Source organism: Salvelinus alpinus, chromosome 17 (genome assembly GCF_045679555.1).
Source record: "Salvelinus alpinus chromosome 17, SLU_Salpinus.1, whole genome shotgun sequence".
NCBI lineage: Eukaryota > Metazoa > Chordata > Actinopteri > Salmoniformes > Salmonidae > Salvelinus > Salvelinus alpinus.
The window spans coordinates 52,052,202-52,073,959 of record NC_092102.1 but is presented as its reverse complement, the minus strand read 5'-3'; the positions used below and the strand labels follow the sequence as shown (position 1 = coordinate 52,073,959).

General features: G+C 52.1%; 1 protein-coding gene across 1 annotated transcript in view; it reads right to left on the bottom strand.

The window, feature by feature from the left end:
* Positions 1–21,758, bottom strand: part of LOC139543154 (IQ motif and SEC7 domain-containing protein 1-like) — a 142,476-nt gene that overhangs the window by 42,736 nt on the left and 77,982 nt on the right. The window contains exons 5-8 of the mRNA XM_071349392.1: positions 5,495–5,656; positions 1,170–1,292; positions 835–1,001; positions 452–591 (exon numbers count right to left, since the gene is read on the bottom strand). Coding sequence (XP_071205493.1) covers positions 452–591; positions 835–1,001; positions 1,170–1,292; positions 5,495–5,656 — 592 coding nt within the window. The remainder of the gene's footprint in view (positions 1–451; positions 592–834; positions 1,002–1,169; positions 1,293–5,494; positions 5,657–21,758) is intronic.

The following is a 21,758-nucleotide window of genomic DNA, read 5'->3' as shown; positions in this document are numbered from 1 at the left end:
CTACAGCGCTCAAAAATATTACTGCCCTTAATTTAGCTGGGTTTAAGTAGAGCGACTACTTCCTGGAGGACAATAGCATGCTGACTCACATGTTTACATGTGTGGGTGGGGCTAAGGATTAAGAGGGTGTTAGTAACAATGCTGAATGTGCGTACACAAGAGAAGAACTCTCTAGAAAGGGTGAAAATCTCGTCAGTCTTTCATAAGGGCATTTTCTCCTACTTGTCTCTGAAGAAGAAGGGGATAGCAAGTTGACTAACTTTTAAAGCAGGAGACCTTCCCCATGTTTCTCACTAACTACAGTGATATACCATTTTTAAAATTTTTAAATCTAAGTCTGTACTTTCATAAATTTTTACTTTCATAAAATGCTAAAATAAGATAATCACTTTAGATTGGATATAACGTCAATAGAGAAATCGAGACGTATTTATACTGTATGTTGACTTACAGGCTTCTTGCCAACCAAAACCTTCTCCACAGCCTGTACTTGAGAGACGTGGTCATCGTTGGTGCATAGCTCCCGCTTCTCTATCCGATGGTAGATCCCTACTAACAGGTCTCTGGGAATGTCCTGACCGTTATCCACTCCTGGGAAACAAACCACACACAGAGAAAGAAAGTGATTTATGAATTCTACTATAAAACATTCCCTAACGTTCTGTAGAAGAAGAGGTGGAGATGACGAGGAGGATAGAAGGGAAAGTCTGAGACGGGCCAATGAAGTGAGAGAAATAGACGTCGTACACTCTTCTGGTTGTCTGTTTTTGACGAGTAAGAACAGGTGATCACTTTTACCTCAGGTTGTGAAAAAACAGTCAGCGTCTTCCTCACCTCTGAGGTTTTTGATGAAGTCCTCCAGCTTCATCTTCCTCTCTGGTTTGACGTTGGGAGAGTACATGTCTGTGTTGAGGAGGATGATGGCGAAGGCCAGGATGAAGATCGTGTCGGGGTTCTGGAACTGTCGGATCAGCACCGGGTTACTCACACAGTACCGTTGACTGGAGGTGAGTGGGGTGGGGGGGGAGAGACAGAGAGAGATTAGATATGAAGCAGAAAAAAATAAAATACAAAATGAATACTGTTGTGCACAACACAAACTATCCAAACAAAAAAAAGATTCATAAAAGTCTATAAATCCACAGGTCTTACTATAATCCTGCTGTTACCTGAATGCCTCGATCAGTCTCTCCACCTTCTGGGCCTCCCCCTGGACTTTAATCTGGGCCTGGAACTTCCTGAGGGCATCATCCAGATCCATCCCTGAGAAGTCCATCTCATCTACCACACAACTGGACAGGGGATGGAGAGAGAGAGGAAGGATGAAGAGAGGGAGGAAGGATGAAGAGAGGGAGAGAGGATGACGAGAGGGAGAGAGGGAGAAAGGATGAAGAGAGGGAGAGAAGGGGGAAGGAGGAAGGATGAAGAGAGGGAGGAAGGATGAAGAGAGGATGAAGAGAGGGAGGAAGGATGAAGAGGGGGAGAGAGGGGGGAAGGATGAAGAGAGGGAGAGAGGATGACGAGAGGGAGAGAGGGAGAAAGGATGAAGAGAGGGAGAGAAGGGGGAAGGAGGAAGGATGAAGAGAGGGAGGAAGGATGAAGAGAGGATGAAGAGAGGGAGGAAGGATGAAGAGGGGGAGAGAGGGGGGAAGGATGAAGAGAGAGCAGAGAGGGAGGAAGAGAGAGGAGAGAGGGAGGAAGGATGAAGAGAGGGAGAGAGGGGGGAAGGATGAAGAGAGAGCAGAGAGGGGGGAAGGATGAAGAGAGGGAGAGAGGATGAAGAATGAAGAGAGGGAGAGAGGAGAGAGAGAGGATGAAGAGAGTGGAGAGAGGGAGGAAGGATGAAGAGAGGGAGGAAGGATGATGAGGGAGGAAGGATGAAGAGAGGGAGGAAGGATGAAGAGGGAGGAAGGATATTGAGATGGAGAGAGGGAGGAAGGATGAAGAGAGGGAGAGAGGGAGGGAAGGATGAAGAGAGGGAGGAAGGATGATGAGAGGGAGGAAGGATGAAGAGAGGGAGGAAGGATGAAGAGAGGGAGGAAGGATGAAGAGAGGGAGGAAGGATGAAGAGAGGGAGGAAGGATGAAGAGAGGGAGGAAGGATGGAGAGGGGGGAAGGATGAAGAGAGGGAGAGAGGGAGGAAGGATGAAGAGCGGGAGAGAGGGAGGGAAGGATGAAGAGAGAGAGGAAGGATGAAGAGAGGGAGGGAAGGATGAAGAGAGGGAGAGAGGGAGAGAGGGGGGAAGGATGATGAGAGAGAGGAGAGAGGGAGGAAGGATGAAGAGAGGGAGAGAGGATGAAGAGAGAGGAGAGAGGGAGGAAGGATGAAGAGAGTGGAGAGATTGAGGAAGGATGAAGAGAGGGATGAAGGATGATGAGGGAGGAAGGATGAAGAGAGGGATGAAGGATGATGAGAGGGAGGAAGGATGAAGAGAGGGAGGAAGGATGAAGAGAGGGAGGAAGGATATTGAGATGGAGAGAGGGAGGAAGGATGAAGAGAGGGAGAGAGGATGAAGAATGAAGAGAGGGAGAGAGGAGAGAGAGAGGATGAAGAGAGTGGAGAGAGGGAGGAAGGATGAAGAGAGGGAGGAAGGATGATGAGGGAGGAAGGATGAAGAGAGGGATGAAGGATGAAGAGGGATGAAGGATATTGAGATGGAGAGAGGGAGGAAGGATGAAGAGAGGGAGAGAGGGAGGAAGGATGAAGAGGGAGAGAGGGAGGGAAGGATGAAGAGAGGGAGGAAGGATGAAGAGAGGGAGGAAGGATGATGAGAGGGAGGAAGGATGAAGAGAGGGAGGAAGGATGGAGAGGGAGGAAGGATGAAGAGAGGGAGAGAGGGAGGAAGGATGAAGAGAGGGAGAGAGGGAGGGAAGGATGAAGAGAGAGAGGGAAGGATGAAGAGAGGGAGAGAGGGAGAGAGGGGGGAAGGATGAAGAGAGAGGAGAGAGGAAGGATGAAGAGAGGGAGAGAGGATGAAGAGAGAGGAGAGAGGGAGGAAGGATGAAGATAGGGAGAGAGGAGGGAGAGAGGATAAAGAGAGTGGGGAGATGGAGGAAGGATGAAGAGAGGGAGGAAGGATGAAGAGAGGGAGGAAGGATGAAGAGAGGGAGGAAGGATGAAGAGGGAGAAAGGATATTGAGATAGAGAGGGAGGAAGGATGAAGAGAGGGAGAGAGGGAGGAAGGATGAAGAGGGAGAGAGGGAGGGAAGGATGAAGAGAGGGAGGGAGGATGATGAGAGGGAGGAAGGATGATGAGAGGGAGGAAGGATGATGAGAGGGAGGAAGGATGAAGAGAGGGAGGAAGGATGAAGAGAGGGAGGAAGGATGAAGAGAGGGAGAGAGGGAGGAAGGATGAAGAGAGGGAGAGGGAGGGAAGGATGAAGAAAGGGAGGAAGGATGAAGAGAGGGAGGGAAGGATGGAGAGAGAGAGAGAGAGAGAGGGAGAGAGAGAGGGAAGGATGAAGAGAGGGAGGAAGGATGAAGAGAGGGAGCGACGGATGAAGAGAGGGAGGAAGGATGATGAGGGAGGGAAGGATGAAGAGAGGGAGGAAGGATGATGAGAGGGAGGAAGGATGAAGAGGGAGAGAGGATGAAGAGAGAGGAGGGAGGAAGGAGGGAGAGAGGATGAAGAGAGAGGAGAGAGGGAGGAATGATGAAGAGATGGAGGAAGGATGATGAGAGGGAGAGAGGGAGGAAGGATGAAGAGAGGGAGGGAAGGATGAAGAGAGGGAGGGAAGGATGAAGAGAGGGAGGAAGGATGAAGAGAGGGAGGAAGGATGAAGAGAGGGAGGAAGGATGATGAGAGTGAGGAAGGATGAAGAGAGGGAGGAAGGATGAAGAGAGGGAGGAAGGATGAAGAGAGGGAGAGAGGGATGAAGAGAGTGGAGAGAGAGAGGGAAGGATGAAGAGAGGGAGGAAGGATGAAGAGAGGGAGAGAGGGATGAAGAGAGTGGAGAGAGAGAGGGAAGGATGAAGAGAGGGAGCGACGGATGAAGAGAGGGAGGAAGGATGAAGAGAGGGAGGAAGGATGATGAGAGGGAGAGAGGGAGGAAGGATGAAGAGGGGGAGGAAGGATGATGAGAGGGAGAGAGGGAGGAAGGATGACGAGAGGGATGAAGGATGATGAAAGGGAGAGAAGGATGAAGAGAGGGAGGAAGGATGATGAGAGGGAGGAAGGATGATGAGGGAGGAAGGATGGAGAGAGGGAGGAAGGATGGAGAGAGGGAGGAAGGATGGTGAGAGGGATAGAGGGAGGAAGGATGAAGAGAGGGATGAAGGATGATGAAAGGGAGAGAAGGATGAAGAGAGGGAGAGAAGGATGATGAGAGGGAGGAAGGATATTGAGATGGAGAGAGGGAGGAAGGATGAAGAGAGGGAGAGAGGGAGGAAGGATGAAGAGGGAGATAGGGAGGGAAGGATGAAGAGAGGGAGGAAGGATGATGAGAGGGAGGAAGGATGATGAGAGGGAGGAAGGATGAAGAGAGGGAGGAAGGATGAAGAGAGGGAGAGAGGGAGGAAGGATGAAGAGAGGGAGCGACGGATGAAGAGAGGGAGGAAGGATGATGAGGGAGGGAAGGATGAAGAGAGGGAGGAAGGATGATGAGAGGGAGGAAGGATGAAGAGGGATAGAGGATGAAGAGAGAGGAGGGAGGAAGGAGGGAGAGAGGATGAAGAGAGAGGAGAGAGGGAGGAATGATGAAGAGATGGAGGAAGGGTGATGAGAGGGAGGAATGATAAAGAAAGGGAGAGAGGGAGGAAGGATGAAGAGAGGGAGAGAGGGAGGAAGGATGAAGAGAGGGAGGGAAGGATGAAGAGAGGGAGGAAGGATGAAGAGAGGGAGGAAGGATGAAGAGAGGGAGGAAGGATGAAGAGAGGGAGGAAGGATGAAGAGAGGGAGAGAGGGATGAAGAGAGTGGAGAGAGAGAGGGAAGGATGAAGAGATGGAGGAAGGATGAAGAGGGGGAGGAAGGATGATGAGAGGGAGAGAGGGAGGAAGGATGAAGAGAGGGATGAAGGATGAAGAGAGGGATGAAGGATGATGAAAGGGAGGAAGGATGATGAGAGGGAGGAAGGATGATGAGAGGGAGGAAGGATGGAGAGAGGGAGGAAGGATGGTGAGAGGGATAGAGGGAGGAAGGATGAAGAGAGGGATGAAGGATGATGAAAGGGAGAGAAGGATGAAGAGAGGGAGGAAGGATGATGAGAGGGAGGAAGGATGGAGAGAAGGAGAAAGGATGATGAGAGGGAGACAGAGAAAGGATGAAGAGAGGGAAAGAGGGAGGGAAGGATGAAGAGAGGGAGAGAGGGAGGAAGGATGATGAGAGGGAGGAAGGAAAGGGGAAGACAGGAAGAGAGGGACAGAGTCATCACAGAGGAAATAGATAACACAGGCTGTAAGAAAAATGGACACTAAAGTTTCCTTCTACTAAAGGAAAGAGAGAGAGAGAGTCAGACAGAACACGATACCGTATAGTTGACTGATTAGCCACTCACTCCAGTACGTCCTTGTTGAACTGTTTCTGTCTGCAGCCCAGGAACTCTCCTATCATCTGTCTACTCAGTCCTTTCCTCTCCAGGATGAAGCGGGCGATGCCTACCGGTGTGTCCGATACGAAGCCTCTCTCTATCAGGTATTGTATACCTTTCTCTGGCTTCCTGCATCGGGGGAGAGACACAGAGAAACGGGAGTTATTATAAAACACTGTATATGCCACTTAACAGACGCTTTTATCCAAAGTGACTTTTAAAGTAGAATGACACCACTCAGAGAATCAATAAATGGCCTTGAAGAACTGGCCTACTCAACTAACTCAGAGGTTGTTAGGGGCGTGTCTATAGCTGCAGGGTTGTTAGGGCGTGTCTATAGCTGCAGGGTTGTTAGGGCGTGTCTATAGCTGCAGGATTGTTAGGGGCGTGTCTATAGCTGCAGGGTTGTTAGGGCGTGTCTATAGCTGCAGGGTTGTTAGGGCGTGTCTATAGCTGCAGGGTTGTTAGGGCGTGTCTATAGCTGCAGGGTTGTTAGGGCGTGTCTATAGCTGCAGGGTTGTTAGGGCGTGTCTATAGCTGCAGGGTTGTTAGGGCGTGTCTATAGCTGCAGGGTTGTTAGGGCGTGTCTATAGCTGCAGGGTTGTTAGGGCGTGTCTATAGCTGCAGGGTTGTTAGGGCGTGTCTATAGCTGCAGGGTTGTTAGGGCGTGTCTATAGCTGCAGGGTTGTTAGGGCGTGTCTATAGCTGCAGGGTTGTTAGGGCGTGTCTATAGCTGCAGGGTTGTTAGGGCGTGTCTATAGCTGCAGGGTTGTTAGGGCGTGTCTATAGCTGCAGGGTTGTTAGGGCGTGTCTATAGCTGCAGGGTTGTTAGGGCGTGTCTATAGCTGCAGGGTTGTTAGGGCGTGTCTATAGCTGCAGGGTTGTTAGGGCGTGTCTATAGCTGCAGGGTTGTTAGGGCGTGTCTATAGCTGCAGGGTTGTTAGGGCGTGTCTATAGCTGCAGGGTTGTTAGGGCGTGTCTATAGCTGCAGGGTTGTTAGGGCGTGTCTATAGCTGCAGGGTTGTTAGGGCGTGTCTATAGCTGCAGGGTTGTTAGGGCGTGTCTATAGCTGCAGGGTTGTTAGGGCGTGTCTATAGCTGCAGGGTTGTTAGGGGCGTGTCTATAGCTGCAGGGTTGTTAGAGCGTGTCTATAGCTGCAGGGTTGTTAGGGGCGTGTCTATAGCTGCAGGGTTGTTAGGGCGTGTCTATAGCTGCAGGGTTGTTAGGGGCGTGTCTATAGCTGCAGGGTTGTTAGGGGCGTGTCTATAGCTGCAGGGTTGTTAGGGCGTGTCTATAGCTGCAGGGTTGTTAGGGCGTGTCTATAGCTGCAGGGTTGTTAGGGCGTGTCTATAGCTGCAGGGTTGTTAGGGCGTGTCTATAGCTGCAGGGTTGTTAGGGCGTGTCTATAGCTGCAGGGTTGTTAGGGCGTGTCTATAGCTGCAGGGTTGTTAGGGGCGTGTCTATAGCTGCAGGGTTGTTAGGGGCGTGTCTATAGCTGCAGGGTTGTTAGGGGCGTGTCTATAGCTGCAGGGTTGTTAGGGCGTGTCTATAGCTGCAGGGTTGTTAGGGCGTGTCTATAGCTGCAGGGTTGTTAGGGCGTGTCTATAGCTGCAGGGTTGTTAGGGCGTGTCTATAGCTGCAGGGTTGTTAGGGCGTGTCTATAGCTGCAGGGTTGTTAGAGCGTGTCTATAGCTGCAGGGTTGTTAGGGGCGTGTCTATAGCTGCAGGGTTGTTAGGGGCGTGTCTATAGCTGCAGGGTTGTTAGGGCGTGTCTATAGCTGCAGGTTTGTTAGGGCGTGTCTATAGCTGCAGGGTTGTTAGGGCGTGTCTATAGCTGCAGGGTTGTTAGAGCGTGTCTTTAGCTGCAGGGTTGTTAGGGCGTGTCTATAGCTGCAGGGTTGTTAGGGCGTGTCTATAGCTGCAGGGTTGTTAGGGGCGTGTCTATAGCTGCAGGGTTGTTAGGGGCGTGTCTATAGCTGCAGGGTTGTTAGAGCGTGTCTATAGCTGCAGGGTTGTTAGGGCGTGTCTATAGCTGCAGGGTTGTTAGGGCGTGTCTATAGCTGCAGGGTTGTTAGGGGCGTGTCTATAGCTGCAGGGTTGTTAGGGGCGTGTCTATAGCTACAGGGTTGTTAGGGCGTGTCTATAGCTGCAGGGTTGTTAGGGGCGTGTCTATAGCTGCAGGGTTGTTAGGGCGTGTCTATAGCTGCAGGGTTGTTAGGGGCGTGTCTATAGCTGCAGGGTTGTTAGAGCGTGTCTATAGCTGCAGGGTTGTTAGGGCGTGTCTATAGCTGCAGGGTTGTTAGGGCGTGTCTATAGCTGCAGGGTTGTTAGGGCGTGTCTATAGCTGCAGGGTTGTTAGGGCGTGTCTATAGCTGCAGGGTTGTTAGGGCGTGTCTATAGCTGCAGGGTTGTTAGGGGCGTGTCTATAGCTGCAGGGTTGTTAGGGCGTGTCTATAGCTGCAGGGTTGTTAGGGCGTGTCTATAGCTGCAGGGTTGTTAGGGCGTGTCTATAGCTGCAGGGTTGTTAGGGGCGTGTCTATAGCTGCAGGGTTGTTAGAGCGTGTCTATAGCTGCAGGGTTGTTAGGGCGTGTCTATAGCTGCAGGGTTGTTAGGGGCGTGTCTATAGCTGCAGGGTTGTTAGGGGCGTGTCTATAGCTGCAGGGTTGTTAGGGCGTGTCTATAGCTGCAGGGTTGTTAGGGCGTGTCTATAGCTGCAGGGTTGTTAGGGCGTGTCTATAGCTGCAGGGTTGTTAGGGCGTGTCTATAGCTGCAGGGTTGTTAGGGGCGTGTCTATAGCTGCAGGGTTGTTAGGGCGTGTCTATAGCTGCAGGGTTGTTAGGGGCGTGTCTATAGCTGCAGGGTTGTTAGGGCGTGTCTATAGCTGCAGGGTTGTTAGGGGCGTGTCTATAGCTGCAGGGTTGTTAGGGGCGTGTCTATAGCTGCAGGGTTGTTAGGGGCGTGTCTATAGCTGCAGGGTTGTTAGGGGCGTGTCTATAGCTGCAGGGTTGTTAGGGGCGTGTCTATAGCTGCAGGGTTGTTAGGGGCGTGTCTATAGCTGCGGGGTTGTTAGGGGCGTGTCTATAGCTGCAGGGTTGTTAGGGGCGTGTCTATAGCTGCAGGGTTGTTAGGGGCGGGTTTATAGCTGCAGGGTTGTTAGGGTGTGTCTATAGCTGCAGGGTTGTTAGGGGCGTGTCTATAGCTGCAGGGTTGTTAGGGGCGTGTTTATAGCTGCAGGGTTGTTAGGGCATGTCTATAGCTGCAGGGTTGTTAGGGGCGTGTCTATAGCTGCAGGGTTGTTAGGGGCGTGTCTATAGCTGCAGGGTTGTTAGGGGCGTGTCTATAGCTGCAGGGGTGTTAGGGCGTGTCTATAGCTGCAGGGTTGTTAGGGCGTGTCTATAGCTGCAGGGTTGTTAGGGGCGTGTCTATAGCTGCAGGGTTGTTAGGGGCGTGTCTATAGCTGCAGGGTTGTTAGGGGCGTGTTTATAGCTGCAGGGTTGTTAGGGCGTGTCTATAGCTGCAGGGTTGTTAGGGGCGTGTCTATAGCTGCAGGGTTGTTAGGGCGTGTCTATAGCTGCAGGGTTGTTAGGGGCGTGTCTATAGCTGCAGGGTTGTTAGGGCGTGTCTATAGCTGCAGGGTTGTTAGGGGCGTGTCTATAGCTGCAGGGTTGTTAGGGGCGTGTTTATAGCTGCAGGGTTGTTAGGGCGTGTCTATAGCTGCAGGGTTGTTAGGGGCGTGTCTATAGCTGCAGGGTTGTTAGGGGCGTGTTTATAGCTGCAGGGTTGTTAGGGCGTGTCTATAGCTGCAGGGTTGTTAGGGGCGTGTCTATAGCTGCAGGGTTGTTAGGGGCGTGTCTATAGCTGCAGGGTTGTTAGGGGCGTGTCTATAGCTGCAGGGTTGTTAGGGCGTGTCTATAGCTGCAGGGTTGTTAGGGCGTGTCTATAGCTGCAGGGTTGTTAGGGCGTGTCTATAGCTGCAGGGTTGTTAGGGCGTGTCTATAGCTGCAGGGTTGTTAGGGCGTGTCTATAGCTGCAGGGTTGTTAGGGCGTGTCTATAGCTGCAGGGTTGTTAGGGGCGTGTCTATAGCTGCAGGGTTGTTAGGGGCGTGTCTATAGCTGCAGGGTTGTTAGGGCGTGTCTATAGCTGCAGGGTTGTTAGGGCGTGTCTATAGCTGCAGGGTTGTTAGGGCGTGTCTATAGCTGCAGGGTTGTTAGGGCGTGTCTATAGCTGCAGGGTTGTTAGGGGCGTGTCTATAGCTGCAGGGTTGTTAGGGGCGTGTCTATAGCTGCAGGGTTGTTAGGGGCGTGTCTATAGCTGCAGGGTTGTTAGGGGCGTGTCTATAGCTGCAGGGTTGTTAGGGGCGTGTTTATAGCTGCAGGGTTGTTAGGGCGTGTCTATAGCTGCAGGGTTGTTAGGGGCGTGTCTATAGCTGCAGGGTTGTTAGGGGCGTGTCTATAGCTGCAGGGTTGTTAGGGGCGTGTCTATAGCTGCAGGGTTGTTAGGGCGTGTCTATAGCTGCAGGGTTGTTAGGGCGTGTCTATAGCTGCAGGGTTGTTAGGGCGTGTCTATAGCTGCAGGGTTGTTAGGGCGTGTCTATAGCTGCAGGGTTGTTAGGGCGTGTCTATAGCTGCAGGGTTGTTAGGGCGTGTCTATAGCTGCAGGGTTGTTAGGGGCGTGTCTATAGCTGCAGGGTTGTTAGGGGCGTGTCTATAGCTGCAGGGTTGTTAGGGCGTGTCTATAGCTGCAGGGTTGTTAGGGCGTGTCTATAGCTGCAGGGTTGTTAGGGCGTGTCTATAGCTGCAGGGTTGTTAGGGCGTGTCTATAGCTGCAGGGTTGTTAGGGCGTGTCTATAGCTGCAGGGTTGTTAGGGGCGTGTCTATAGCTGCAGGGTTGTTAGGGGCGTGTCTATAGCTGCAGGGTTGTTAGGGGCGTGTCTATAGCTGCAGGGTTGTTAGGGCGTGTCTATAGCTGCAGGGTTGTTAGGGCGTGTCTATAGCTGCAGGGTTGTTAGGGGCGTGTCTATAGCTGCAGGGTTGTTAGGGGCGTGTCTATAGCTGCAGGGTTGTTAGGGGCGTGTCTATAGCAGCAGGGTTGTTAGGGGCGTGTCTATAGCTGCAGGGTTGTTAGGGGCGTGTCTATAGCTGCAGGGTTGTTAGGGGCGTGTCTATAGCTGCAGGGTTGTTAGGGGCGTGTCTATAGCTGCAGGGTTGTTAGGGGCGTGTCTATAGCTGCAGGGTTGTTAGGGGCGTGTCTATAGCTGCAGGGTTGTTAGGGGCGTGTCTATAGCTGCAGGGTTGTTAGGGCGTGTCTATAGCTGCAGGGTTGTTAGGGGCGTGTCTATAGCTGCAGGCTTGTTAGGGGCGTGTCTATAGCTGCAGGGTTGTTAGGGGCGTGTCTATAGCTGCAGGGTTGTTAGGGGCGTGTCTATAGCTGCAGGGTTGTTAGGGCGTGTCTATAGCTGCAGGGTTGTTAGGGGCGTGTCTATAGCTGCAGGGTTGTTAGGGGCGTGTCTATAGCTGCAGGGTTGTTAGGGGCGTGTCTATAGCTGCAGGGTTGTTAGGGGCGTGTCTATAGCTGCAGGGTTGTTAGGGGCGTGTCTATAGCTGCAGGGTTGTTAGGGGCGTGTCTATAGCTGCAGGGTTGTTAGGGGCGTGTCTATAGCTGCAGGGTTGTTAGGGCGTGTCTATAGCTGCAGGGTTGTTAGGGCGTGTCTATAGCTGTAGGGTTGTTAGGGCGTGTCTATAGCTGCAGGGTTGTTAGGGCGTGTCTATAGCTGCAGGGTTGTTAGGGGCGTGTCTATAGCTGCAGGGTTGTTAGGGGCGTGTCTATAGCTGCAGGGTTGTTAGGGGCGTGTCTATAGCAGCAGGGTTGTTAGGGGCGTGTCTATAGCTGCAGGGTTGTTAGGGCGTGTCTATAGCTGCAGGGTTGTTAGGGGCGTGTCTATAGCTGCAGGGTTGTTAGGGGCGTGTCTATAGCTGCAGGGTTGTTAGGGGCGTGTCTATAGCTGCAGGGTTGTTAGGGGCGTGTCTATAGCTGCAGGGTTGTTAGGGGCGTGTCTATAGCTGCAGGGTTGTTAGGGGCGTGTCTATAGCTGCAGGGTTGTTAGGGGCGTGTCTATAGCTGCAGGGTTGTTAGGGCGTGTCTATAGCTGCAGGGTTGTTAGGGCGTGTCTATAGCTGTAGGGTTGTTAGGGCGTGTCTATAGCTGCAGGGTTGTTAGGGCGTGTCTATAGCTGCAGGGTTGTTAGGGGCGTGTCTATAGCTGCAGGGTTGTTAGGGGCGTGTCTATAGCTGCAGGGTTGTTAGGGGCGTGTCTATAGCAGCAGGGTTGTTAGGGGCGTGTCTATAGCTGCAGGGTTGTTAGGGGCGTGTCTATAGCTGCAGGGTTGTTAGGGGCGTGTCTATAGCTGCAGGGTTGTTAGGGGCGTGTCTATAGCTGCAGGGTTGTTAGGGGCGTGTCTATAGCTGCAGGGTTGTTAGGGGCGTGTCTATAGCTGCAGGGTTGTTAGGGGCGTGTCTATAGCTGCAGGGTTGTTAGGGGCGTGTCTATAGCTGCAGGGTTGTTAGGGGCGTGTCTATAGCTGCAGGGTTGTTAGGGGCGTGTCTATAGCTGCAGGGTTGTTAGGGCGTGTCTATAGCTGCAGGGTTGTTAGGGGCGTGTCTATAGCTGCAGGGTTGTTAGGGGCGTGTCTATAGCTGCAGGGTTGTTAGGGGCGTGTCTATAGCTGCAGGGTTGTTAGGGGCGTGTCTATAGCTGCAGGGTTGTTAGGGGCGTGTCTATAGCTGCAGGGTTGTTAGGGGCGTGTCTATAGCTGCAGGGTTGTTAGGGGCGTGTCTATAGCTGCAGGGTTGTTAGGGGCGTGTCTATAGCTGCAGGGTTGTTAGGGGCGTGTCTATAGCTGCAGGGTTGTTAGGGCGTGTCTATAGCTGCAGGGTTGTTAGGGCGTGTCTATAGCTGCAGGGTTGTTAGGGGCGTGTCTATAGCTGCAGGGTTGTTAGGGGCGTGTTTATAGCTGCAGGGTTGTTAGGGCGTGTCTATAGCTGCAGGGTTGTTAGGGGCGTGTCTATAGCTGCAGGGTTGTTAGGGGCGTGTCTATAGCTGCAGGGTTGTTAGGGGCGTGTTTATAGCTGCAGGGTTGTTAGGGCGTGTCTATAGCTGCAGGGTTGTTAGGGGCGTGTCTATAGCTGCAGGGTTGTTAGGGGCGTGTCTATAGCTGCAGGGTTGTTAGGGGCGTGCCTATAGCTGCAGGGTTGTTAGGGCGTGTCTATAGCTGCAGGGTTGTTAGGGGCGTGTCTATAGCTGCAGGGTTGTTAGGGCGTGTCTATAGCTGCAGGGTTGTTAGGGCGTGTCTATAGCTGCAGGGTTGTTAGGGGCGTGTCTATAGCTGCAGGGTTGTTAGGGGCGTGTTTATAGCTGCAGGGTTGTTAGGGCGTGTCTATAGCTGCAGGGTTGTTAGGGGCGTGTCTATAGCTGCAGGGTTGTTAGGGGCGTGTCTATAGCTGCAGGGTTGTTAGGGCGTGTCTATAGCTGCAGGGTTGTTAGGGGCGTGTCTATAGCTGCAGGGTTGTTAGGGCGTGTCTATAGCTGTAGGGTTGTTAGGGCGTGTCTATAGCTGCAGGGTTGTTAGGGCGTGTCTATAGCTGCAGGGTTGTTAGGGGCGTGTCTATAGCTGCAGGGTTGTTAGGGGCGTGTCTATAGCTGCAGGGTTGTTAGGGGCGTGTCTATAGCTGCAGGGTTGTTAGGGGCGTGTCTATAGCTGCAGGGTTGTTAGGGGCGTGTCTATAGCTGCAGGGTTGTTAGGGGCGTGTCTATAGCTGCAGGGTTGTTAGGGGCGTGTCTATAGCTGCAGGGTTGTTAGGGCGTGTCTATAGCTGCAGGGTTGTTAGGGGCGTGTCTATAGCTGCAGGGTTGTTAGGGGCGTGTCTATAGCTGCAGGGTTGTTAGGGGCGTGTCTATAGCTGCAGGGTTGTTAGGGGCGTGTCTATAGCTGCAGGGTTGTTAGGGGCGTGTCTATAGCTGCAGGGTTGTTAGGGGCATGTCTATAGCTGCAGGGTTGTTAGGGGCGTGTCTATAGCTGCAGGGTTGTTAGGGGCGTGTCTATAGCTGCAGGGTTGTTAGGGGCGTGTCTATAGCTGCAGGGTTGTTAGGGGCGTGTCTATAGCTGCAGGGTTGTTAGGGGCGTGTCTATAGCTGCAGGGTTGTTAGGGGCGTGTCTATAGCTGCAGGGTTGTTAGGGGCGTGTCTATAGCTGCAGGGTTGTTAGGGGCGTGTCTATAGCTGCAGGGTTGTTAGGGCGTGTCTATAGCTGCAGGGTTGTTAGGGCGTGTCTATAGCTGCAGGGTTGTTAGGGGCGTGTCTATAGCTGCAGGGTTGTTAGGGGCGTGTTTATAGCTGCAGGGTTGTTAGGGCGTGTCTATAGCTGCAGGGTTGTTAGGGGCGTGTCTATAGCTGCAGTGTTGTTAGGGGCGTGTCTATAGCTGCAGGGTTGTTAGGGCGTGTCTATAGCTGCAGGGTTGTTAGGGGCGTGTCTATAGCTGCAGGGTTGTTAGGGCGTGTCTATAGCTGCAGGGTTGTTAGGGGCGTGTCTATAGCTGCAGGGTTGTTAGGGCGTGTCTATAGCTGCAGGGTTGTTAGGGGCGTGTCTATAGCTGCAGGGTTGTTAGGGGCGTGTTTATAGCTGCAGGGTTGTTAGGGCGTGTCTATAGCTGCAGGGTTGTTAGGGGCGTGTTTATAGCTGCAGGGTTGTTAGGGCGTGTCTATAGCTGCAGGGTTGTTAGGGGCGTGTCTATAGCTGCAGGGTTGTTAGGGGCATGTCTATAGCTGCAGGGTTGTTAGGGGCGTGTCTATAGCTGCAGGGTTGTTAGGGGCGTGTCTATAGCTGCAGGGTTGTTAGGGGCGTGTCTATAGCTGCAGGGTTGTTAGGGGCGTGTCTATAGCTGCAGGGTTGTTAGGGGCGTGTCTATAGCTGCAGGGTTGTTAGGGGCGTGTCTATAGCTGCAGGGTTGTTAGGGGCGTGTCTATAGCTGCAGGGTTGTTAGGGCGTGTCTATAGCTGCAGGGTTGTTAGGGCGTGTCTATAGCTGCAGGGTTGTTAGGGGCGTGTCTATAGCTGCAGGGTTGTTAGGGGCGTGTTTATAGCTGCAGGGTTGTTAGGGCGTGTCTATAGCTGCAGGGTTGTTAGGGGCGTGTCTATAGCTGCAGGGTTGTTAGGGGCGTGTCTATAGCTGCAGGGTTGTTAGGGCGTGTCTATAGCTGCAGGGTTGTTAGGGGCGTGTCTATAGCTGCAGGGTTGTTAGGGCGTGTCTATAGCTGCAGGGTTGTTAGGGGCGTGTCTATAGCTGCAGGGTTGTTAGGGCGTGTCTATAGCTGCAGGGTTGTTAGGGCGTGTCTATAGCTGCAGGGTTGTTAGGGGCGTGTCTATAGCTGCAGGGTTGTTAGGGGCGTGTTTATAGCTGCAGGGTTGTTAGGGCGTGTCTATAGCTGCAGGGTTGTTAGGGGCGTGTCTATAGCTGCAGGGTTGTTAGGGGCGTGTCTATAGCTGCAGGGTTGTTAGGGCGTGTCTATAGCTGCAGGGTTGTTAGGGGCGTGTCTATAGCTGCAGGGTTGTTAGGGCGTGTCTATAGCTGTAGGGTTGTTAGGGCGTGTCTATAGCTGCAGGGTTGTTAGGGCGTGTCTATAGCTGCAGGGTTGTTAGGGGCGTGTCTATAGCAGCAGGGTTGTTAGGGGCGTGTCTATAGCTGCAGGGTTGTTAGGGGCGTGTCTATAGCAGCAGGGTTGTTAGGGGCGTGTCTATAGCTGCAGGGTTGTTAGGGGCGTGTCTATAGCTGCAGGGTTGTTAGGGGCGTGTCTATAGCTGCAGGGTTGTTAGGGGCGTGTCTATAGCTGCAGGGTTGTTAGGGGCGTGTCTATAGCTGCAGGGTTGTTAGGGCGTGTCTATAGCTGCAGGGTTGTTAGGGGCGTGTCTATAGCTGCAGGGTTGTTAGGGGCGTGTCTATAGCTGCAGGGTTGTTAGGGGCGTGTCTATAGCTGCAGGGTTGTTAGGGGCGTGTCTATAGCTGCAGGGTTGTTAGGGGCGTGTCTATAGCTGCAGGGTTGTTAGGGGCGTGTCTATAGCTGCAGGGTTGTTAGGGGCGTGTCTATAGCTGCAGGGTTGTTAGGGGCGTGTCTATAGCTGCAGGGTTGTTAGGGGCGTGTCTATAGCTGCAGGGTTGTTAGGGGCGTGTCTATAGCTGCAGGGTTGTTAGGGGCGTGTCTATAGCTGCAGGGTTGTTAGGGCGTGTCTATAGCTGCAGGGTTGTTAGGGGCGTGTCTATAGCTGCAGGGTTGTTAGGGCGTGTCTATAGCTGCAGGGTTGTTAGGGGCGTGTCTATAGCTGCAGGGTTGTTAGGGCGTGTCTATAGCTGCAGGGTTGTTAGGGGCGTGTCTATAGCTGCAGGGTTGTTAGGGGCGTGTCTATAGCTGCAGGGTTGTTAGGGCGTGTCTATAGCTGCAGGGTTGTTAGGGGCGTGTCTATAGCTGCAGGGTTGTTAGGGCGTGTCTATAGCTGCAGGGTTGTTAGGGGCGTGTCTATAGCTGCAGGGTTGTTAGGGCGTGTCTATAGCTGCAGGGTTGTTAGGGGCGTGTCTATAGCTGCAGGGTTGTTAGGGGCGTGTTTATAGCTGCAGGGTTGTTAGGGCGTGTCTATAGCTGCAGGGTTGTTAGGGGCGTGTTTATAGCTGCAGGGTTGTTAGGGCGTGTCTATAGCTGCAGGGTTGTTAGGGGCGTGTCTATAGCTGCAGGGTTGTTAGGGGCGTGTCTATAGCTGCAGGGTTGTTAGGGGCGTGTCTATAGCTGCAGGGTTGTTAGGGGCGTGTCTATAGCTGCAGGGTTGTTAGGGCGTGTCTATAGCTGCATGGTTGTTAGGGCGTGTCTATAGCTGCAGGGTTGTTAGGGGCGTGTCTATAGCTGCAGGGTTGTTAGGGGCGTGTCTATAGCTGCAGGGTTGTTAGGGCGTGTCTATAGCTGCAGGGTTGTTAGGGGCGTGTCTATAGCTGCAGGGTTGTTAGGGCGTGTCTATAGCTGCAGGGTTGTTAGGGGCGTGTCTATAGCTGCAGGGTTGTTAGGGGCGTGTTTATAGCTGCAGGGTTGTTAGGGCGTGTCTATAGCTGCAGGGTTGTTAGGGGCGTGTTTATAGCTGCAGGGTTGTTAGGGCGTGTCTATAGCTGCAGGGTTGTTAGGGGCGTGTCTATAGCTGCAGGGTTGTTAGGGGCGTGTCTATAGCTGCAGGGTTGTTAGGGGCGTGTCTATAGCTGCAGGGTTGTTAGGGGCGTGTCTATAGCTGCAGGGTTGTTAGGGCGTGTCTATAGCTGCATGGTTGTTAGGGCGTGTCTATAGCTGCAGGGTTGTTAGGGGCGTGTCTATAGCTGCAGGGTTGTTAGGGGCGTGTCTATAGCTGCAGGGTTGTTAGGGCGTGTCTATAGCTGCAGGGTTGTTAGGGCGTGTCTATAGCTGCAGGGTTGTTAGGGCGTGTCTATAGCTGCAGGGTTGTTAGGGCGTGTCTATAGCTGCAGGGTTGTTAGGGCGTGTCTATAGCTGCAGGGTTGTTAGGGGCGTGTCTATAGCTGCAGGGTTGTTAGGGCGTGTCTATAGCTGCAGGGTTGTTAGGGGCGTGTCTATAGCTGCAGGGTTGTTAGGGGCGTGTTTATAGCTGCAGGGTTGTTAGGGGCGTGTTTATAGCTGCAGGGTTGTTAGGGCGTGTCTATAGCTGCAGGGTTGTTAGGGGCGTGTCTATAGCTGCAGGGTTGTTAGGGGCGTGTCTATAGCTGCAGGGTTGTTAGGGGCGTGTCTATAGCTGCAGGGTTGTTAGGGGCGTGTCTATAGCTGCAGGGTTGTTAGGGCGTGTCTATAGCTGCAGGGTTGTTAGGGCGTGTCTATAGCTGCAGGGTTGTTAGGGGCGTGTCTATAGCTGCAGGGTTGTTAGGGGCGTGTCTATAGCTGCAGGGTTGTTAGGGCGTGTCTATAGCTGCAGGGTTGTTAGGGCGTGTCTATAGCTGCAGGGTTGTTAGGGGCGTGTCTATAGCTGCAGGGTTGTTAGGGGCGTGTCTATAGCTGCAGGGTTGTTAGGGCGTGTCTATAGCTGCAGGGTTGTTAGGGCTTGTCTATAGCTGCAGGGTTGTTAGGGCGTGTCTATAGCTGCAGGGTTGTTAGGGGCGTGTCTATAGCTGCAGGGTTGTTAGGGCGTGTCTATAGCTGCAGGGTTGTTAGGGGCGTGTCTATAGCTGCAGGGTTGTTAGGGGCGTGTCTATAGCTGCAGGGTTGTTAGGGGCGTGTCTATAGCTGCAGGGTTGTTAGGGGCGTGTCTATAGCTGCAGGGTTGTTAGGGGCGTGTCTATAGCTGCAGGGTTGTTAGGGCGTGTCTATAGCTGCAGGGTTGTTAGGGCGTGTCTATAGCTGCAGGGTTGTTAGGGCGTGTCTATAGCTGCAGGGTTGTTAGGGGCGTGTCTATAGCTGCAGGGTTGTTAGGGGCGTGTCTATAGCTGCAGGGTTGTTAGGGGCGTGTCTATAGCTGCAGGGTTGTTAGGGGCGTGTCTATAGCTGCAGGGTTGTTAGGGGCGTGTCTATAGCTGCAGGGTTGTTAGGGGCGTGTTTATAGCTGCAGGGTTGTTAGGGGCGTGTTTATAGCTGCAGGGTTGTTAGGGCGTGTCTATAGCTGCAGGGTTGTTAGGGGCGTGTCTATAGCTGCAGGGTTGTTAGGGGCGTGTCTATAGCTGCAGGGTTGTTAGGGGCGTGTCTATAGCTGCAGGGTTGTTAGGGGCGTGTCTATAGCTGCAGGGTTGTTAGGGGCGTGTCTATAGCTGCAGGGTTGTTAGGGCGTGTCTATAGCTGCAGGGTTGTTAGGGCGTGTCTATAGCTGCAGGGTTGTTAGGGCGTGTCTATAGCTGCAGGGTTGTTAGGGCGTGTCTATAGCTGCAGGGTTGTTAGGGGCGTGTCTATAGCTGCAGGGTTGTTAGGGGCGTGTCTATAGCTGCAGGGTTGTTAGGGCGTGTCTATAGCTGCAGGGTTGTTAGGGGCGTGTCTATAGCTGCAGGGTTGTTAGGGCGTGTCTATAGCTGCAGGGTTGTTAGGGGCGTGTCTATAGCTGCAGGGTTGTTAGGGGCGTGTCTATAGCTGCAGGGTTGTTAGGGCGTGTCTATAGCTGCAGGGTTGTTAGGGGGGTGTCTATAGCTGCAGGGTTGTTAGGGCGTGTCTATAGCTGCAGGGTTGTTAGGGGCGTGTCTATAGCTGCAGGGTTGTTAGGGCGTGTCTATAGCTGCAGGGTTGTTAGGGGCGTGTCTATAGCTGCAGGGTTGTCAGGGGCGTGTCTATAAAGTCCCCCCCAAAAATCTGCTGTTGTAAATTAATGAACTTTCTAAAGAACATTTGTATTTCTGGTGACTGTTTCTGGGCGAAACAGAGAGACATCAGATCCTACAACATCTGAGAGACTCGTCGGCGAAACAGAGAGACATCAGATCCTACAACATCTGAGAGACTCGTCGGCGAAACAGAGAGACATCAGATCCTACAACATCTGAGAGACTCGTCGGCGAAACAGAGAGACATCAGATCCTACAACATCTGAGAGACTCGTCGGCGAAACAGAGAGACATCAGATCCTACAACATCTGAGAGACTCGTCGGCGAAACAGACAGACATCAGATCCTACAACATCTGAGAGACTCGTCGGCGAAACAGAGAGACATCAGATCCTACAACATCTGAGAGACTCGTCGGCGAAACAGAGAGACATCAGATCCTACAACATCTGAGAGACTCGTCGGCGAAACAGAGAGACATCAGATCCTACAACATCTGAGAGACTCGTCGGCGAAACAGAGAGACATCAGATCCTACAACATCTGAGAGACTCGTCGGCGAAACAGAGAGACATCAGATCCTACAACATCTGAGAGACTCGTCGGCGAAACAGAGAGACATCAGATCCTACAACATCTGAGAGACTCGTCGGCGAGTGGATAACCCGCCTCCACCATCCGTTCTATTGGCCAACGTGCAATCACTGGAGAATAAGCTGGATGAGCTCCATTCGATACTCTCCTACCAATGGGACATTAAAAACTGTATTATCTTATGTTTCACCGAGTCGTGGCTGTTCGACGACATGGTTAATATACAGTTGGCTGGGTTTTCCAGCATCGGCAGGACAGAACAGCTACGTTGGGTAAGACGAGGGGTGGGGGTGTGTGTCTATTTGTCAATAACAGCTGGTGCGCGATGTCTAATAATAAGGTAGTACCAAGGTATTGCTCGTCTGAGGTAGAGTACCTCATGATAAGCTGTAGACCACACTATCTACCAAGAGAGTTTTCATCTATATTATTTGTAGCCGTCTATTTTCCACCACAAACCGATGCTGGCACTAAGACCACACTCAACGGGGTGTATAAGGCCATAAGCAAATGAGAACATGCTCATCCAGAAGAGGCGCTCCTAGTGGCCGGGGACTTTAATGCAGGCAAATTTAAATCCGTTTTACCTCATTTCTCCCAGCATTTAACATGTACAACCAGAGGGAAAAAAACTCTAGACCATCTTTACTCCACACACAGAGACGCATACAAAGCTCTCCCTCGCCCTCCATTTGGCAAATCTGACCATCATTCTATCCGCCTAATTCCTGCTTACAAGCAAAAAACTAAAACAGGAAGTGCCAGTGACTCGCTCAATACGGAAGTGATCAGATGATGTGGATGCTACAGGACTGTTTTGCAGCACAGACTGGAATATGTTCCATGATTCATCCAATGGCATTGAGGAGTATACCACCTCAGTCACCAGCTTCATCAATAAGGGCATCGACGACGTCGTCCCCACAGTGACCGTACGTACATATCCAAACCAGAAGCCATGGATTACAGGCAACATCCACACCTAGCTAAAGGCTAGAGCTGCCGCTTTCAAGGAGCGGGACACTAATCCGGGCTCTTATAAGAAATCTCGTTATGCCCTAAGACAAACCATCAAACAGGCTAAGCATCAATACAGGACTACAATTGAATCCTACTACACCGGCTCTAGCACTCGTCGGATGTGGCAGGCCTTGCAAACTCTTACGGACTACAAAGGGAAACCCAGCAGCGAGCAGCCGAGTGACGCGAGCCTGCCAGACGGGCTAAATGCCTTTTATGCTCACTTCGAGGCAAGCAACACTGAAGCATGCATGAAAGCACCAGCCGTTCCGGACGACTGTGTGATCACGCTCTCCATAACTGATGTGAGCAAGACCTTAAAACAGGTCAACATTCACAAGGCCGCAGGGCCAGACGGATTACCAGGACGTGTACTAAGAGCATTCGTGGACCAACTGGCAAGTGTCTTCACTGACATTTTCAACATCTCCCTGTCTGAGGTACTGTCTATTCTTACTAGAGGTTGAGTCTGATGAGGTACTGTCTAACTTACTGGAGGTTGAGTCCGATGGGGTACTGTCTAACTTACTAGAGGTTCAGTCCGATGAGGTACTGTCTAACTTACTAGAGGTTTAGTCCGATGAGGTACTGTCTATTCTTACTGGAGGTTGAGTCAAATGAGGTACTGTCTATTCTTACTAGAGGTTGAGTCCGATGAGGTACTGTCTAACTTACTAGAGGTTGAGTAAAATGAGGTACTGTCTAACTTACTAGAGGTTGAGTCAGATGAGGTACTGTCTAACTTACTAGAGGTTGAGTCAAATGAGGTACTGTCTAACTTACTAGAGGTTGAGTCAGATGAGGTACTGTCTAACTTACTAGAGGTTGAGTCCGATGAGGTACTGTCTAACTTACTAGAGGTTGAGTCCGATGAGGTACTGTCTAACTTACTAGAGGTTGAGTCCGATGAGGTACTGTCTATTCTTACTAGAGGTTGAGTCTGATGAGGTACTGTCTAATTTACTGGAGGTTGAGTCCGATGGGGTACTGTCTAACTTACTAGAGGTTTAGTCCGATGAGGTACTGTCTATTCTTACTGGAGGTTGAGTCAAATGAGGTACTGTCTAACTTACTAGAGGTTGAGTCAAATGAGGTACTGTCTAATCTTACTAGAGGTTGAGTCCGATGGGGTACTGTCTATTCTAACTAGAGGTTGAGTCCGATGAGGTACTGTCTATTCTTACTGGAGGTTGAGTCAAATGAGGTAATGTCTATTCTTACTAGAGGTTGAGTCCGATGAGGTACTGTCTAACTTACTAGAGGTTTAGTCCGATGAGGTACTGT